The 20,890-nt window shown below is 41.4% G+C and overlaps 1 protein-coding gene across 1 annotated transcript in view; it reads left to right on the forward strand.

The window, feature by feature from the left end:
• The window catches only part of LOC137296488 (proteoglycan 4-like), a 46,126-nt gene that overhangs the window by 17,606 nt on the left and 7,630 nt on the right, over positions 1-20,890 (forward strand). Inside the window, exon 2 of the mRNA XM_067828277.1 lies at positions 12,039-13,258. Within this exon, the coding sequence (XP_067684378.1) occupies positions 12,039-13,258 (1,220 nt within the window). The remainder of the gene's footprint in view (positions 1-12,038; positions 13,259-20,890) is intronic.

Genomic DNA, 20,890 nt, shown 5'->3' on the forward strand with positions numbered 1-20,890 from the left:
AATAGTGACTGTATTCCAGTGATATCTTGAGGAGACAGTTGTAGGAGGAATATATGAACAGAGGGTGGTCACAAACATTTAGTTTTATTAGTCAACATCCAGGTGCTAAACACACAGTGACATGTGTACCTACATACCCTCAATAACTACACATCTCTACCATTTACGTTTCAACTCTTAAAGGCATTTCAAAAGCAACAGTCTTGGTCAAGGGCAGGTAACCCTTCAACATGTTTCATGTATGTGTATACATGTACTTCTTTGACAAAAGAACGTCAGCAGTGTTAGCTTTGTCTAGTGAACTGGTATTACTGACTGCATCCCTGTGATATCCCGAGTGAGCTGGTATTACTGACTGCATCCTTGTGATATCCTGAATGAGCTGGTATTACTGACTGCATCCCTTTGAAATACCACTGAGACACTGTGATGCTGCAGGGAAGCCTAAACCGAGGCTGGTCACAGTAGTCAACATCTGGGTGAACCTCATAAGCAGGTGCAAACCTGGAAATCCAGGTGAACTAGGATTCAAACACACCAGCAGACCAAGGGACACAACTCTGTTCAGCAAATTGTGATGCTTTACCCAACTAGGCCACCAACGTCTCTGGTGTCAAAAGAAGAAAGTTATGACACTACCAGTTTACACATGACCTAATTGTGAGCATTACCCAGAAAATCTTCCCAGAAACACCAACATCACTGAACTACTCCAAATATATGATGAGCAGGTCTGAGTACCGACTGACACAAACAGAACATGAGAAATAATTGGCTCCATTTCTCTCCATCACTGTAACTCATCTCAAGCTTCTGATCACATGTGTGAAGCACTTCTGATTATAGGCATGTGAGGATGGTTGACACCAAACCTTTCTTCAGGTACGTTCATTTGCTCAGGGAAGATGACGATGTAAGGACATTCGATTTGCTGAAAGGTGAAACATGCTGGGAGTCATGCAACTTCATACTGTTCAACTGTCAACCTGTCAATGACTTGCTTGATAGGCATTTTAAAAGTCAACCTGATGAAGAATTATGATAACATTTGGTATGTACTCCTTTCTTCTATGAAAGGGGCCATTTTGACGACTCCACCCCGCTAGGCCGCTACCCGCTAGTCCGCGACGGGTAAATGACGTAATTCAGTACCGCTAGCCCGCTAAGCTGCTGTGCTGTTCTAATAATTTACTCCCTCTGTTACCGCTAAAACTGCAACCTGGTTTCCTCTAGCACCCGTCACAAATTCAAACCTGTCGTTCCATTATTTCGGATTTCTGACAATATCCGAACATTGCAGCTTTTTAAACCCTCTCCATGATTTCTAACAAAACATTGCAGAGTAATGAAAATGAAATGTACGTAACAAAACATACTCATCTTTACCGGAAATCATAAAAATAACATACCACCCGCCGTAAATTCCATGATAGGGTATCTATTATAACATTGCTGAGACTGATCTGTACGTAACAAAACATACTCATCTTTACCGGAAATCATAAAAATAACATACCACCCGCCGTAAATTCCATGATAGGGTATCTATTATAACATTGCTGAGACTGATCTTACCTAAGAAACACACACTCTACTTACCGTCTATCAAAGCATTGCAGAGTAATGAGATTAGAGTAGGGAGGGAGACTGATCTGTACGTAACAAAACATACTCATCTTTACCGGAAATCATAAAAATAACATACCACCCGCCGTAAATTCCATGATAGGGTATCTATTATAACATTGCTGAGACTGATCTTACCTAAGAAACACACACTCTACTTACCGTCTATCAAAGCATTGCAGAGTAATGAGATTAGAGTAGGGAGGGAGACTGATCTGTACGTAACAAAACATACTCATCTTTACCGGAAATCATAAAAATAACATACCACCCGCCGTAAATTCCATGATAGGGTATCTATTATAACATTGCTGAGACTGATCTTACCTAAGAAACACACACTCTACTTACCGTCTATCAAAGCATTGCAGAGTAATGAGATTAGAGTAGGGAGGGAGACTGATCTGTACGTAACAAAACATACTCATCTTTACCGGAAATCATAAAAATAACATACCACCCGCCGTAAATTCCATGATAGGGTATCTATTATAACATTGCTGAGACTGATCTTACCTAAGAAACACACACTCTACTTACCGTCTATCAAAGCATTGCAGAGTAATGAGATTAGAGTAGGGAGGGAGTAATGAGACTGGAACAGCCACATCGCGGACTACCGGCACACATAATCAATCGCGGTCTAGCGGGTGCGGACTAGCGGGATGATGCCATTTTGACATAGATTCTGACGTTGACAACAACATAAGAATCTACATTTAAATGTTGCTTGACAATGACATTAGAATCTATGTCGAAATGAAGCTAGATGACAACATTAGAATCTATGTAAAAATGTTGCTTGACAATGACATTAGAATCTATGTCGAAACAACACCTTTAACAGAATAAGAAGTTGTATACCCATAAAATTTTCAGCATTATATAAATGGCAGAAAATTCATAGACTGCGATAATGAAATTGCTACATGTTACATTTGGGATTCTATTTTCTCAAGAAAGTGCAGATTCTAGTACTTTGGGGGATAGTCCCATCCGGGACTCAAACCCACTGGTTAAGAGCAGGGCACACAAAGTCAGCGATCTAACACACTCTGCCTCACAAGTCGCATCTGGCCTCTTTCTAAATACATCTTGTATTCACAGCTTCAGACCATGGTGATGTCAGTATGGTAACCAGTGTTGTCTATTTTCAACATCTGCTGTTACCGAGTCACTTTGATGAACTCTGCTGCCTGGTTGTACACTCAAACACAACCTGTAAGCATGGACACAGTCTGAAAGCTTAAAGCTTGGAAATATCATACTTGAAGAATCCTTCATATAGTTAAACTTCTTTCCATAAGCTCATGTATCAGTTGACAGAGGACAGAGCAGCTTGACTACCCTGCACTCTATTGTGGAGGGTTATAGACTGCAGCAATTACCACATAGGTCTCTCAAACACAACTGATGACTGCTGCATGTTGACATTGTGAATTCCAAACAGTGCACACATTCCATCACACTGACATTACAGAGCTGGAGTCAGTATTACTGCAACACGGTAATATATAATGAGATCAATACTCTTACATCTCAACTTTCAATGATACACCCACCCCATGGTTTGATACGCGTCACAGTACACAGCTCTCGGATTGGTACAATTCAGTTCGGTTCATAAACAATAAAATTCACTAGGATAAGTATTTCCGTGGAAGGAACTCTCGGTCTGAATAAAGTTCCGACAAGAAATCTTCTTGGAATTTGGACCCAGATGAAAGTGCCTTTACATTATCTTGATCATCCAATCGAATTAGCATGAGTTATTGACATTTTAGCCCTGAAGAAAGGTCAGATATAGTAGCTACGTCAATATGTCATCTAGAATGAAATTACATGGAATATCTGTGATGACATTCATAAAGTCATGTGCATAAGGTCAGTAAACTGATATTTTCGGAATGAAAACCGAAATTGTACAGTATTTTCAAATTGAATTTTAGTGTACCAAAAACAAAATATCTTGGTATAATGTTTCAGCTCTAATACTTGTCATGGTATGCATGACGCAGAGAGAGCCTTATGTAGGGGAGGGGTACAACTGTTGTACTCCTTCTTTGAGTGGTTATAAAAGCTGGTAAAAGATGAGCAGTAAGGACGGTTCATGATTGTTGTTCATTACTAAAGTGAGTGAGTGAGTTGAGTTTTACGCCACACTCAGCAATATTACAGCTATATGGCGGCGGTCTGTAAATAATCGAGTCTGGACCAGACAATCCAGTGATCAACAACATGAGCATCGATCTGCGCAATTGGGAACCGATGACATGCGTCAACCAAGTCAGCGAGCCTGACCACCCGATCCCGTTAGTCGCCTCTTACGACAAGCTGAGTCGCCTTTTATGGCAAGCATGGGTTGCTGAAGGCCTATTCTACCCCGGGACCTTCACGGGTTCATTACTAAAGAGTGAATAAGGCTTTGGCTCAAACATTTATGTTTACAAAGAAATCTGGATTGGCAGAAAAAGCAAATACTGTTTATGTAAATAGTTCTCCAGGTGAGCAGTTGACAAGTCTGATTAGTATACGTTTCTACAAAACAGTACTGAACATACGTACAGTTGCAGCAGTTTGAAGTCTGTGTTGTTTGTGGAAAAATAGCAGTGCACTTATGCTTTCTACATGAAGACAAATTGTTCAAATCTTTTGCTTTTGACCACAAAGTGACGAACCTATTGAAGGATGTCCATGTTTGTGGAACTGCTGATTGAACTATCATCACAAAGCACTGAACTCCGGTCATACCCATGTTTATACTGTTGTACTTGTGGTTGTCAACTCACATGCAGTCCGGGATTTCTGATTGATGGTTCTTAAACTTATCAGCACTCAAGTCACTGCAGCTGAGAGCGAGGTGAAAGTGGACAGTTTGGCAGAATCTTGAACCATAATTCAAGTCCAGGTTATTCATATATCTATCACAAAAATTGATTGAGGATCTCAATTCTTTAATGAGCATTTTATGCCACCGTTATCAATATTTCAGGAATATCGCTGCCGGGAACACAAGAAATGGGCTTCACACATTGTACCCTAGTCTGTCTCACAGTCCCTGAACTACATTATTTTGCCTACTGCCAAGCCTTCTCTGCAGTACTAAAGCCTTAAATGCAGTACTAATCAGCATCGAGAATAACTGATTTAATTAACTGGGTCATTTCTGTGCTCAAAGTATATTTAGTACAGTGCAAGTAATCAAACCTGAACCAGACAATCCAGTGATCAACAGCATGAGTATCGATCTGCGCAGTTGGGAACTGATGACGTGTAAACCCGATCCCGTTAGTCACCTCTTACGACAAGTATAGTCACATTTTTGTAGCAAGCATGGGTTGTTGAAGGCCTACTCTACCCTGGACCTTCACAGGTCGTGACTAGTATAGAGTTATATATGTCATGAAGAGATAGTTTGAGTTCACAAACAGATAAAGGTCAGCTATGAAAAAGACTTCAAACCAAACTTTCTACACTGCTTTATGACCTATTGTTGTAGGCCTCATGGCCTAACCCTTCACAGGAAAAGAAACCTTCCTAACATAATTGATTATTTGAACTTTATGAACTTTTCAGTTACAAAAAGAAAGAGGACTGTAAAGAAAAGAATCTAATTATGAAAACTTGAAAGTCCTGATTAACAAACCAGAGTCATAATTGACCAACCCCCTGACATCCATGCCATTCACTCAGTACCTTCAGACATAAAACTTTTCAGTCGGCTCCAGACCTAAACTTTCACATGTACATGAGCCTGAAGGGAGCCGAGCAAGGAGCCAGTGAAGTATCCAGGCTCATTATGACCTCTAAACCATGAACCTACAATAGCCTGTCTCTAAATACACACACGTCAAATTGACTGTGTGCATCGTTTATATGCCTGGATGACAATCACAAGATATTTTCTCACTTCAGTTCCCTCATACAAAACAAACATCTCCTCTAACCCCACGCCAAATGCCTAATTTCATATCCCCAGTGAACACAACGCCTAATTTCACACTTCTCCCAGTGCACAATGGCCTCTCATGGTTGTCATCACAAACGATATCTTTTTTTCCAACATGGACCCTTTTTAACCATTGTCTGACATGCTGGAAAAACTCAAGTCTGGATCAATTGTTTGGGCTGGACTAGAGACAGAGCTGACTCAGTGTGTCGTCTCCGGAAGCATGTCTAGACGAGTGGGACGATCTACCCGGTGTCAATATCCGCTGTCCTACTGCTGCTGCACTAATTAGTTCCCAGCTGATTACACTCATTAAGTCCCAGAAGTAACGATCCCCTTCTGTCCCTGTCCACTCATTAAAGCAGCATTTAGTAATTTATCTGTCATCAAAAAGAACAGGAATTGCTGCAATTTTTTTTTTTCATTTATAACAAACACAGAGAAAAACATTCCCTTCTTTGTGTTCAGCTCCATGAAGTGCGTCACCCCCCGGCTACAGAGCTGAGCATCCTGGATGAGAATCTGTTCCCGAGGAACCCAACATTATCTGGAACCCTGGATGTCCTCATGATGATTTATATTGAGTCACGCCTCTGGAATATCCTTTTGAAGTTCATAAACAGGGTGTATTAATATTCTACTAAAGGTTTGGGATTTTTTTGCCAATCGTTACTAATGTGTGACTAAAATCAAATCTTAACAGCAATCACAGGTGATAGTAGAAATGACTTATTTTATTATTATGGAGCATGTCCACCAGTCTCACATATAATAACGGTCAAAAAGGTGTCTGTTAGAAAGAATAGGATTTGTAATTTGGCAGATGTGTAGACCTGAAAAGGCTTTCCCACAACAGACAGCCAAGAGAGATATAGAAGCTTGTATGATGTAAAGACAAAGATCCCATTATCTCACAGAGGAACCTGAAATATGGCACATACCAGGACGTTTCTACATCTGCTCATAGGCTGATATCTGGCCCGAATCTGTGGCCAGTTAGTCATGTTACAATGCATCATAACCAATGTTATCGTGCACAGGAGGAGACCTTTATTTCAGAGTTAACAGTCAGAACAAAAAGAATCCTGTACTTTATTTACTGCTGTCACTTTGAATGCAATGTAAAATACCTGTTATGAAAAAATAGAAATTTTAACAGAAATTCAAATATTGAAAAAACAAGCTGTTTCCAATTTTCCTGCCAATGGCACTTAAGGGAACTGAGAAACATCCATGAGAACTATGATCATTCATAGCCCCATGCTTAAAGCACCTGTGTAGCACAAGCCTTCATGAAGATAGTTAATCTGTTAGGTACACAATACCTCCAGAAATGTAAGCCAGCATTCAATCCAAACTGCTTAACCTGGAAGAAATCATATTTCAGGTGCCAAAATCCACACACCAAATCAACCCAAATATCATATTTCTGAACATCTTTTTCCCCAACTCATGCCCATGTGAAAAGTTTGTGTTTTGCTCCCATGAGTTGGTGTTTACCCAGGGACATGAGACATGCTTGTGTGGACACCTGATCCCCACTGTGGGTGGGAACACAATGCTTGATCCAGGTAGACATGCAGGTGGGGATATATTGCAGGGGCGGGGAAGGGCTACTATTAAGGATACGTGGGCTGGAGGGGGATAGCCCATACATGTGATGTGCAGGTGGTAGGAGACATAAACAGGAGTTGAGTGACTGAGGAAACTAGGACTAAACTAACTATATTCCAGCTATATGGCGGCGGTCTCTAAATAATAGAGTCTGGACCAGACCATCCAGTGATCAACAGCATAAGCAATGCTCTGTGCAATTGGGAATCAATGATGTGTCAAACAAGACAGCAAGCCCAACCCCCTGGTCCCGTTCGTCACCTCTTACGACCAGTATGGGTTACTGAAGACCAACATTTTAACCCAGTTTATGGGGTAGGCGACTGGGTTTAAGGTAAACAGTTTAGGGTGAAGGGAAGGTGGGTGGTTTTAAAAGAAAGGTGACTGGAGATAAAGGAAAGCTGTTTAGGGTGAAGGGAAGGTGGGTGGTTTTAAAAGATAGGTGGCTGGGGATAAAGGAAAGCTGTTTAGGGTGAAGGGAAAGTGTAGAAAGAACGAAAGCTGATTGAGGATAAGGAGAGGTGACTAGGGAAAAGGGTGAGCAAGTGAGTGAGTTTAGTTTTATGCTACACTCAGCAATATTCCTGCTATATGGAAGCATGAACACGGAACTACACCATGGGGATATGACGACATTAACCAAGTCAGCAAGTGTCTCATCCTATTATTCGCCTCTTACAACAAACATGGGTTACTGAAGATCAAGTCTAACCTGGATCTTCACAGGTCCATGAGTGAAGGGGGATTGGGGTGAGAGGGTGGTGTCTAATGATGAAGGGAAGTTTCACTTTGATTGAGGGGGACATGACTAGGGATTGGGGTCAGGAAATAGGAAAGGGTTACTGTTTGGGTGACACGAATGTGACTAAGCGAGGGGAATGAGATTAGGGTAATCCAATGATGACCATGAAAACCAGGAACCCTTTGCAGCCGGTCTGGAACACATGCTTTGAGAGCCATATTCCGGAGAAGTGGGAGTTAGTATTTTTCCTCTGCATGGGCCTCCTGTAAAACATTCACCTGGAATACAGCACCAATATATCAGAGGAACATAAATCGTAGCAGCTGGCAAGGACTGACAGAAATATGTGAGTGTAGCCACATGGACTCTCACCAATATCCAGACAACGATGACACCCCGGCATCCTTAGCCACTGAGTGAGTGAGTGAGTGAGTGAGGGAGCGGGGAGGGATTATCACATCTTGTAACTACCCATATATATGAACACAGAGAAACACATGCAGTGAACATCTATTAATTCTCACAAGCAAGATCTGACACTGTTTTCACCATGACCAGCAAACACAATACCCACTAAGCCACCAGACTGCCTAACACATAAATGTAATTATAACTTGGATCAAAAGCCATCTGTGCCTCCATGTTTCTGTCTATTATCATCTTACAGCCTCAATGGAAGAAAACAACTCAGTACCTCTTTACTCAAAATGTTTTGCACAAACTTAGTAATGTATCATCTTTGTGACTGGACTGGGCTCTGTCTATCCCATCTTCTTCAAACTTACAAAATACCATTACAAATGAAGTAGTCATTTATCAAAACCAACAGTTTTTGTTTAACAAAAACAAAATGGAGGAAAATTTGAAAATGCCAATACCAAAATTCCTTTCTACTATAAGAAATGTGTCAGAACTTCTGTCTTACACCAGTACTAAAATACATAAAGCAATACAGAACGTGGGTCTTCAAGGAATATATCAGACATGTAGGAATACTCAATTCTTAAAAGCAAATATTTATGAGCCAGAACCAGTCGGCCTATTGTGAGGATGTACTTTCTGAGATTGCCTTGGGAGTGATATTTACCGACCATATCTGGGGCTCGGACCACCTTCTGTCACTGTATGGAGCTTTAACCAGATTTACTAAATGTTAAGAAATGTGAAATATTTGCCACCTTAAGTCCTGTGATGACTACAATAGAGAGGTATTGACACCTATCATTATCCCACTCCACGAGTCAAAATACACCGCGCCATGCCCTGCCAAACCACATCCTCTAGCAAAGCACTGGTAAACATTTCCCCGTTTGCTACCCAACATGCAACAGGAACCATGTAACAACCGCTCATACTAGCTCACGTCCACATCACACCTGCACAACACAGCCTCACGACAAATCTCCATCAAAGGTGCTTGAAAGAAGAACTGCGATCAAATTTCATCGTCCAGATTAACAAAAAATTTCTTTCTTAGATGTGTGTAAATCTGGCTACAATGGCAGACGGTTTACCCTGGACACACAAGACCTGACCTGGTCAAGCACGACCTCTGTGTCCAACGCAATGAAAAGAGCAACAACGACAATATTGCAAGATAATACCCAAATTCTTGTCCCCTTGTCCGCTCAGTGTCCCAGCGTGAGGAGGATACCCATCCTTTGTGTGTGGATGTTTATGAAATAATCCCACTGTTGACCCACCGCTTCCCTCTAATGCGTCGAGCCCACCAGTCAGGGAGTCAGTCACTAAACACAACACTACATGTCATCCTTCTTATAAGTTGAAAGGAATCTGTATTTGTTGAAGTTGTGAATTGTGAAGGAGCAGATGCTATTAACAAGAACTGACTCCAAAAAATTAACACAATTTACGCAAGTAGTGTTCCGATCAGCTGGGATTTCAGCACCAATAGTTTGATACCAATCACCAATCATTCAGATATTACCTAATTTTGTTTGCATTGAAATTTTGTTATCCAGATTAAAATGTTTACACATGTGTTTCTTTCACTCAAATGCTCACTGAATAGATCGGCGTGTACAATGTTGTTTTCTTGTTAACCAGTCAACGACAGAAAGTATCAAGTTACCTTCCCTCTAATTTACAGCCACATCTGATCAGTGGATCTCTGTACTTTGATAATAATGGACAGTTATTAATCAATCAAGTGACCACTGATAACCAACAGTCCAATCACACACTGATGCCAACCAAACTTCATTAACGACCGGCACTGGTTACAGGGGACAAATCTCAAAGCCCCCCAACACTGGACATAATCAAACATCATGTTTTCCTTGCAGATAATGCAAAACAATGCAGCCAGATTACAGATCATCCAACAACAGAGAGATGTTCTGTATGATCTGCTGAAAACAAAGCATCAAATGTTCCAATGTCTGATTCATGTCTCTGTTCTATGATTGGTTCCATACTGTCGCACAATGGAGGTCCCACATGAAGGCTTTTCTTAGATATAATCAGTGAAGATTCATCAGCTCCACTCATCCCCACCATCTGGTGCCCTTCACGGGCTGACCAATCAACAAGTTAATTAATGACAGTGTGATGACAAAGACAAATACAGACAATGTCTGATGGTGGCACAGATGATACACAAATATTGCCCATATTTTTCTCTACCTCTATACACAAATACACAGACAAATATTAAACTTTTCTTTTTCCTTGTTGAACACCTGTCAAGTTCTGACCATACCTTCAAAACCTGAATCCTATCAAGTGATGACTGTTGTAGGGCCAACGCTGTTGGGTACAATGACATACCATGAACAAAGTCATTGGGCCTGACCATCCGATTCATTACCATCCTCTTACCATTAGCAAAAGTTGTTGGGGGATCTATATATTATATTTCGCATGGTTGTTGTTTAACCCGCAGCAATATTACAGCCGTACAAACAAATTCTGTAAAAAATACAGTCTGGACCAGACAATCCTGTGATCAACATCATGAGCATCAATCTACACATTGGGACATGGCAAGTGTCAACCAAGTCAGCGAGTATGATCACCCAATCCTGTTAGTTGCCTCTTACAACAAGCATGGGTCCTTCATCCTGGATCTTCACATCAGTAGACTAACAGCTAGTCTCTGAAATGAACATATTTTACTGAAAAAATGTTCATAGTGAAAAAAAGATAATATAATGAAATGGAGCCCTGAGACTTTCTTCATTTTAAAACACCTTTTGTGCCTCAAAATAATATTTCCATTTACTCCTAATTTAATTCAAAAATCCCCTCTGGAATTTGGAATTTGGAAAGAATAGGTACAGACAGCTCTCAACTCCTACTGTTATCAGTTCATCAGTTAAACTGGTGGTTGAAATGGTGAGCATGATTACAACTAAGTCATGGAGCCTGGTGGTGCCTCAATACATTACAGCTGTGAAATACAACAGACAGCATTGAGTGTTGGGGACCTATTCTGTCAGGCACTCTCTGGACCTTGTAGCGGGGTCAAGTATCAGGTCCACATGAGGCCTAGTGTCAGAGATTCACAGGTAGTTTGACTCCAGCATGTTGCCACACACAGACAGACATGGGCAACTGTTTCACATAACCCCTGACTTTGTACTTGTGTTTCAACAATAAACATTCCCCACACACTCTTTCGATGATCTAAACTATTGTTGTTCAGTCTGCCCAGTACAGCAAAATCTTTATCAGCTGACAGCAGATATTTACAACCATATTTAGTCTTGTCACATCAGCCTGACAAATATGACCTATACACAAACATTTGCATCAGTACATTGTCCCACTACAGTTGATGCTACAGCTGTCGTTCCAGCCTCTGCTACAGTCCCTGCTACAGCCACTACTACAGACCCCACTACTCACTGCTACAGTCCTTGTTAGTCTCTCCTACAGCAACTTCTACAGTCCCCACTACATCCAATGCTACAGTCCCCACTACATCCAATGCTACAGTCCCTACTACTCACTGCTACAGTCCTTGTTAGTTTCACCTACAGCAACTTCTACAGTCCCCACTACATCCAATGCTACAGTCCCCACTACATCCAATGCTACAGTCCCCACTACTCACTGCTACAGTATTGTTAGTTTCACCTACAGCCACTACTACACCCCATGCTAGAGCTCCTCCTACAGTCAATGCAATAGCCACTACTGCAGTCAATTCTACAGTCCCCGCAACAGTCAATGCAATAGCCACTACTGCAGTCAATTCTACAGTCCCCGCAACAGTCAATGCAATAGCCACTACTGCAGTCAATTCTACAGTCCCCGCAACAGTCAATGCAATAGCCACTACTGCAGTCAATTCTACAGTCCCCGCAACAGTCAATGCAATAGCCACTACTGCAGTCAATTCTACAGTCCCCGCAACAGTCAATGCAATAGCCACTACTGCAGTCAATTCTACAGTCCCCGCAACAGTCACTGCCACAATCCATGCTACACCCAATGCTACAGTTCCCACTACAGCCACTGCTACAATAACCACTACAGCCAAAGCTGCAGTCCCTGTTACAGCCAATACTACAGTCCCCACTACTGCCAATGCTACAGTCCCCACTACTGCCAATGCTACAGTCCCCGCTACTGCCAATGCTATAGTCCCCGCTACTGCCAATGCTATAGTCCCCGCTACTGCCAATGCTATAGTCCCCGCTACTGCCAATACTATAGTCCCCGCTACTGCCAATGCTACAGTCCCCACTACTGCCAATACTATAGTCCCCACTACTGCCAATACTATAGTCCCCACTACTGCCAATACTGTAGTCCCCGCTACTGCCAATACTACAGTCCCCACTACTGCCAATACTACAGTCCCCGCTACTGCCAATGCTACTGTCCCCACTACTGCCAATGCTATAGTCCCCACTACTGCAAATGCTAAAGTCCCCGCTACCGCCAATGCTACAGTCCCCACTACTGCCAATACTATAGTCCCCACTACTGCCAATACTATAGTCCCCACTACTGCCAGTGCTACAGTCCCCACTACTGCCAATACTATAGTCCCCGCTACTGCCAATGCTACAGTCCCCACTACTGCCAATGCTACAGTCCCCGCTACTGCCAATGCTATAGTCCCCACTACTGCCAATGCTACAGTCCCCACTACTGCCAATGCCATAGTCCCCGCTACTGCCAATGCTACAGTCCCCGCTACTGCCAGTGCTACAGTCCCCACTACTGCCAATACTATAGTCCCCACTACTGCCAATGCTACAGTCCCTGCTACACCCAGTGCTAAATTCCCTGCTACAGTTGCTGATACAGAAAGTACTGTGATTCAGAATATGCAGTCTTTTGTATCTCAGATGGTATGTCTCTGTACCAGCACATGAACTCATGTTGCTTAAGTCCGCTGTTTGTAAATATCACAAGAATACGTGAGAGTGTTTCTACACCCTTGGAATAAGTTGTAACAGAGAACAGGCATTAGTTTATTACATATTTCAGTTGATGTGTCAGTCGAAACCTACAGGAACAGTGGCAGCTTGGGTAAATTAGTATCTTTTATTAGTATCTTCATGATAATCTAAGTCAAAAACAGACATACACTGCAAGTAGCCTCAGAATTACTACAGTCTTATTACTGTACTATATACATTTAGTACCTTTCTCATTTGGGCAACAACAATCACTGCTTGGATATTCTGTACAGCAACTCAGCCACAATGAGTTACATGCTTAAATCTTTTAAGAAACTTCCAACAAACTAAAACTAATTTGTTTCCAATTTCTACCAACTTGCCTCATCCTTTTCCAACTCCTGTAACATCGTCACTTGCAATGAATGTTTATACACAGTAAGGGCCTGTAACCTATACCATGTATTATGATGACAAATGCACTCTCTGCACAGACTAATCCAGGTCAACACATTAATTAACAATGGAAGCACTTCTGGAGCCAAAGATGTCAGTTTGCTGATGTGCTTGTTACATCTCAAAATATACATATAATAATATTAAGGATATATATTAGTTCAAAGTGACAATGGATGCGACAGTAGCGATGACATTAGACAAATGTCATTACCATTAGTTTCATCCCGGACAGAGGGTCTCTTGGGCGAGCCTGCCAGACACAGTGAGTCGACGGCTGCTGACACAAACTGGTCATAATACAATCATATTTGGTCATCATGACATTAAGCATCCTTGGGAATAATATCAACACCATCACAGCGGCAGTGTTTTACCAACAGAGTCGTGACAGTCAGACACAATCATTCAAATGAGGTTTACACACTGTTGCTATTCCTACTCAGGCTGATGTAAAATGTCAACGTTTTTTTCCCTGAATCTGCTGGAGATAACATTCTTTGTGAAATTATTGATAACATTCCCGACAGCAGGGTTCATCAGGGAAAGAAAGGTGAAATGTTAATTTTCTGGTGCAGTGATTTTCTTTTTTGGATCCATGAGAAGATGTTGCTCTGCTCCACCGATAGAGCAATGACTGTCTCTGCATATATATAATTTTGATACAAACTAATAACTCAATATTCATTAAAAAGAAGCCCCACACACAATACTCCACTAGATGTTAAATGGGTAATAGAAAATTTCTCCTTTGGCAGTATACGAAGTTTTCTGTACTTTATTCAAGGTCTGCAAGGGAAGTCTTTAATTTTCTTACTTCAGTCAAATTTTGCAGGATTATAATGTTGTGAAGACCAGTTGACAATATACTCATAGAAAGAAGCAAAACAGTAATCGGGGTAGATATGTGCAGTATCCAACTGACAAGGATCCCCAAGCCACACCGACCACAATAGAGGGATCCAACCAGAAACAGTGGACTTCTGAGCAAAACAAAGTCTAATCATACCTGTATTCAATACTTCATTACCAAATAAACATGTCTCATTTTGTCTTACCCACCATGGCACTGTGTCAAGAGGTTACGTCCCGACATAATGTCCAGATGGACATAAGAAGGCCTGTGTTTACATAGCTGGAGACACAATGTCCACTACATGGATATAACAGCATAAGGAGGTCGATGACTGACACTAACGACTTCACATTTAAACATATTGACCATGTGCAAACAGTAATCACATTAAACATTGTGCCTCAAGCACTTCTCTGTGACAAATTAATCGCATTCAATGAATTGAAATAAATCTGGGAAATCTCCATGGAATTGTGATGTGTTTTGGATTATTGCATATTCTGAACATGTCCACTGATGACAGTTCCCTGGTGACTTACACAGCCCACTGACAGACCCTTGTAGATACTGTGTGTCGCCATGACAATTATGCATAAAGCATGGAGTCCTGTATTTAACAATGTCACCTGCAGCAAGATGTCGGGATGTCTCTGGAACAAGCTTATGTCCAAGCATTACCCTCTCCATGACCTCCCACAGTACAGTAACATTCCTCATTATAATTATGTTTTGAAGCCCCCAGCAAAACACTCAGTCAACAGCAAATGGATACTTGCCACAACTTCCCCTATTGTGGAGACAAAGGAGGGAAAACAACCCCTGCTAGGGTGGCTGAGGAGCTGGCAGAGGGTTCCAGGCAAGTGGAACAACTTTAATCTCCACCAGGGCACATCTATGCTGTTCATATGCCCTGACTGTGCATAAGTAAGTATATCCCTGTGATGAGTCAGTGTGGACAGAAGAATGGAGACAGTCTAAGGTTCTGAAAACAAATGGTGTCCTTGTATGACCTAATCACATAAACATTTGCATGTTTGGTTAAACAATAAAGTGACGTCGTCAAATTCTTTAGGGGAGGGTTGAGTTGGGTCTAACTTTGCATCTGACACAAACGATATCTACCGTTGATGTTTGACATTGAAGAAACCCATTAAAACAGGTATGGTGCTGGTTCACCTTGGAGTGAGTAAGTGAGTGAGTTTAGTTTTATGCCACTTTTAGCAATATTCTATCAATACCATAGCAGGGGACACCAGAAATGGGCTTCATACATATTCTATCCATGTGCCTGGAAATCAGGCAGATCGAAGGGCATCAGGTAAATCTTGGATTCACATTCATCGAGTTCCATGGCAGTACAGAATGCTTGAGCCATTTTCATGTAGTAACTCTATCCTATATGATTCTCATTAGGTGCACAGTACTCGATGCCATCCTTTTTATTGAGGCAACATGGTCTCACTGCTTATATAGTTAAGAAATTATGACACAATTAATGCCTTAAAGACTTCAGCATATCTTGGACACAACACCCTGGTCCGACACCCTGGTCCAACACCCTGGTTTAACGTCCTGGTCCAACGTCCTGGTCCGACACCCTGGTCCAACACCCTGGTCCAACGTCCTGGTTCAACATCCTGCTTGGAAGATGATCTGCGCACGTACGTCATAGTGCCTACCCCAGCTTCATCAACACAAAAACATCCATAACATCATCATTGTTAGGTTGAACAACAACTGAAGGAAGGTCATCTGTTTGTATCATATTTTTAACAAAATCAATATGAAGATGTCATGTGTTTCTTTGTTTATCACCATCCTGTCTGAACATTCCATCAAGGATGGGAACATCTCTATAAGATGAAAGTCTGAGATAAATGCCGGGTCATTGGAAACTGGTTTCTTATGCTCCAGCCGACATGTTTACATTAATCATAAGACAGGACGTTCATGTGGCAATGTCATGAAAGTGAGGCTATCTGTGTAAGCAGTAGGCAAAAGTTATTTTGAGAAAAAAAACATTATGAAATGAAATGAAAACTGACAAGGTGGAAATACACAAAAAGTTACTGATCTTTACACCACAAAGTAAACTGAAAGTGATTTTTCTCCTGTAAACCTTGAGAGTAAGAAAGCAAACAACCCTACATGAGTATGTAAGGAGCACTGCAAAATCAAGGCCTGCATTTACACAACAATAAGAAAATAAATGTATAAAAAGGCAAATGAAGAAATAGTTTTAAAAAAATAATAAAATATAAAACAAAAAACAAACATTCTTACAGAGTTGGGATTTCAAGGCTAAAAACAAAGGTGAGATGTGTTAAATATAACATGATACAACCAACAATTCTGTAGAGATGAAGATATGGCATCAGTGAAACTGCCAGCATCTGTCTGGCAGTGTTTACACCCACGATCCAGAAGCACAAAACACATCTGAACATCTAATTAAATGCTACAGGAACAGCTTGTATACACAAACGATGCCCCACCTGGATCTATGTTTAAAAAATTCATAATATGACAGTGCACACTTCCAGCTAGCAACAACTCATGCCATATAACACCATTACTTCCGACTGACAATACACGCACTGAGCGACACTGTCTGAGATACTGGCTGGTATAGGTCTAACATGTATGAAGAAGTGTTCCCAGTGCTGTAATGAAACCAAGATGTGGAACAGTGGTCATCAGAGAGACTTCTACTATTCTACACTGCCCTCAAAGAACCCTACTCAAAGACATATCACTACAGGCAGTGGCCAACTCAAAAACGTATTACTACAGGTAAACATCCTCTCACTGCTGGCCTACATAACTAAAATAATTACTGCTGTTAGTCAGGAAAGTTTGAAGTATGCTCTCACATGTGCAAGTTTTGGTCTAAAAACTGTCTAAATTGCAAGACCTGGAAAAGTCACAAACCCCTAATACAGAGACAATGGAAAGTCCTCTGTGCAGTTAATTGGAAAACTTTCAGTGAAATCTTTCATCAAATACTGGGTGGTTACTGAAATAATGAAGAAAAATATGACCTCCTAAAAACTTCATAAAAATGTGGAACAGTTAAACTGATGAGGCTTTGGTGCCTTGTAGTCATTCAAGTTCCCTTTAGCTGGTCAGCAGGCAAGTTCTCTCAAGTTGCTAGCCAACAAAGCTTTTGTTTTGGTTTGGTCTGTTGTCTCACACTGCATCCAGCAATATTCCAGCTATATGGTGGCACTCTCTTTACACTGCACCCAGCAATACTCCAGGTATATGGTGGCAGTCTGTTGTCTTACACCGCACCCAGCAAAACTCCAGCTATATGGTGGCAGTCTGTTGTCTTACACCGCACCCAGCAATTCTCCAGCTATATGGTGGCAGTCTGTTGTCTTACACCGCACCCAGCAAAACTCCAGCTATATGGTGGCAGTCTGTTGTCTTACACCGAACCCAGCAAAACTCCAGCTATATGATGGCAGTCTGTTGTTTTACACTGCACCCAGCAATACTCCAGCCATATGGTGGCGGTCTGTTGTCTTACAGTGCACCCAGCAATTCTCCAGCTATATGGTGGCAGTCTGTTGTTTCACACTGCACCCAGCAATACTCCAGCTATGTGGTGGCGGTCTGTTGTCTTAACAGTGCTCCCAGCAATTCTCCAGCTATATGGTGGCGGTCTGTTGTTTTACAGTGCACCCAGCAATTCTCCAGCTATATGGTGGCAGTCTGTTGTCTTACACCGCACCAAGCAGTACTCCAGGTATATGGTGGCGGTCTGTTTACACTGCACCCAGCAACACTCCAGCTATATGGTAGCGGTCTGTTTACACTGCATCCAGCAATACTCCAGGTAAATGGTGGCGGTCTGTTTACACTCCACCCAGCAACACTCCAGCTATATGGTAGCGGTCTGTTTACACTGCATCCAGCAATACTCCAGCTATATGGTAGCGGTCTGTTTACACTGCACCCAGCAACACTCCAGCTATATGGTAGCGGTCTGTTTACACTGCATCCAGCAGTACTCCAGGTATATGGTGGCGGTCTGTTTACACTGCATCCAGCAATACTCCAGCTATATGGTAGCGGTCTGTTTACACTGCATCCAGCAGTACTCCAGGTATATGGTGGCGGTCTGTTTACACTGCATCCAGCAATATTCCAGCTATATGGTAGCAGTCTGTTTACACTGCATCCAGCAACACTCCAGCTATATGGTAGCGGTCTGTTTACACTGCATCCAGCAGTACTCCAGGTATATGGTGGCTGTCTGTTTACACTGCATCCAGCAATACTCCAGCTATATGGTAGCGGTCTGTTTACACTGCATCCAGCAATACTCCAGTTGTATATTGGCAGTCTATTTACACATGTCACTGACACTCATGATTAATGAGTGTATTAAGTTAGGTGAACCTAGCATGTACAGTTTCAATGATAAGTGATACGCTCCAGACAAGATAACCATCAAACACATTTTGCACTGTTATATCTCCATGGAAACGGCAAAGTATAAAATTGTGATAAACTTGAAACTATCAAAAGGCAGATCTATGGGTAATGATTACCATGTGTGTGGAGTCTGCTGAACCTAGCATGTACACTTATGGAGCATGTACACTTATGGAGATGTGCTCCACACAAAGTTTCAGGATTGAACGACAGAATGAAAGCTATACCCCTGTTACTTCATAAACGGTGATATAACAGTGATCAATATCATGAACATCAATCTATGCAACTGCAAAAGCCTGACCTCTTTCTCCTTCTCAAAGTGTAGTTGTTAAGTGGACAATTTAATGGTTGTTGTTAAGCCTTACATTTCCTGTAGTAGCAGGCAAATGAACATTAATTAATTGACCTACTGAAAATGCAGCTGCCAATTCCAAATGCTTAAAAGTCAATGACTTACGTTGTGCAAAGTATGCAAATGCTTGACTGTTAATGACTGAAAAGAAGAACTGGTGCTTCAGTGACACCATGAACATCAGGAGCAGGATATTCCCCCCACAGAGACTGCACTCACTGCCCACAGACTCCATTACAAGGATGAGCTGTAACAGTCACTCCTCCATCACATGTCCTCCGTTACACCTTTGCACCTATTACCACAACCAGAAGTGGTGCATACACCTCATAATTATATGTCTAAACACTCCATTACAGTACTAAAGCACATTCAATCAATATGATACTACTTGTTGTACAACTAACTATAAGTAATCAACAGATGCATCATGTTGGGCAACTAATTGTATTTCCGTCAATCAAGGGGAGGTTAACGTCTGTGTCAACTGAACTGTGTCCATCATAGTCTGGCTGGGTCTGTGGAATCTACAACAAATCAATGTGGTGACTCCACAGGATTCACCTGGAACTGCCTCACAGTGTTCTAATGCATGCATTACCTAACATAATCAAACACTTTCTAACCTGCAATTCTTCTTCCGACAGGGAATCTACTGAAGTGCAGAAGAAAACAAGACTGCAGCTCACCTCAACTGAAACAGACATGGAAAAAGTTGGAACATTGTCAGTTTCAACAATCTAGAAGTATGCCGGATCTAGAAGTAGAAGTATGAAACATGAACACAGTTATAAATAACCATGTATTTATTGTTTGCAAGAATATTTCATGGATATTTCTTGCCCATTCATCATACATAATACATCACCTTCTTAGTGGTCTTCACAGACCCAAGACAACAAACACATCAACCACATAGGATTGTCTCCCTTGTTACATTGTTAATACAATAACTGATTTAAGTCCCAAAATATTTATTTAGTGAAGTTGAAATATTTGTTCCAAAGCTGCATATCAATCACAGGAAAATAAACTGAAAGAGAAGCAAGAATGCTCAGGCTGGCATCTGACTGTGATGATGTTAAATTTGTACATAGCTTACTTTTCCTGAAACAAAACAGGACAGAAGACTCCATTCACAGAACGACATTATCTCAGATAGCCACTGTAATATATTTATATCAAGTTAATGTCAGAATCACAAACAACATTCTGTTTTCTGGTTCTCAGACTACAGAGACACTTCTCAAAATGCAGCTACAGCTCTATCCTAAAATAGACTAAAGAACTAAACTATATGAAAGCCTTTGTGCAATTTTATGAAAAGAAAAGAAAATTTCATGAAAAGAATCAGCTTCATCTTGAGAGAAAGAAAAGGTGAGGAAATAAGTGAGAGATACCTGCAGGAGAGAATGAGTGAGTGAGTGAGCGAGTGAGGTTTTCCATTATATTGAGCAATATTCCAGGATGA

Source organism: Haliotis asinina, chromosome 9 (genome assembly GCF_037392515.1).
Source record: "Haliotis asinina isolate JCU_RB_2024 chromosome 9, JCU_Hal_asi_v2, whole genome shotgun sequence".
NCBI classification, from domain to species: Eukaryota; Metazoa; Mollusca; class Gastropoda; order Lepetellida; family Haliotidae; genus Haliotis; species Haliotis asinina.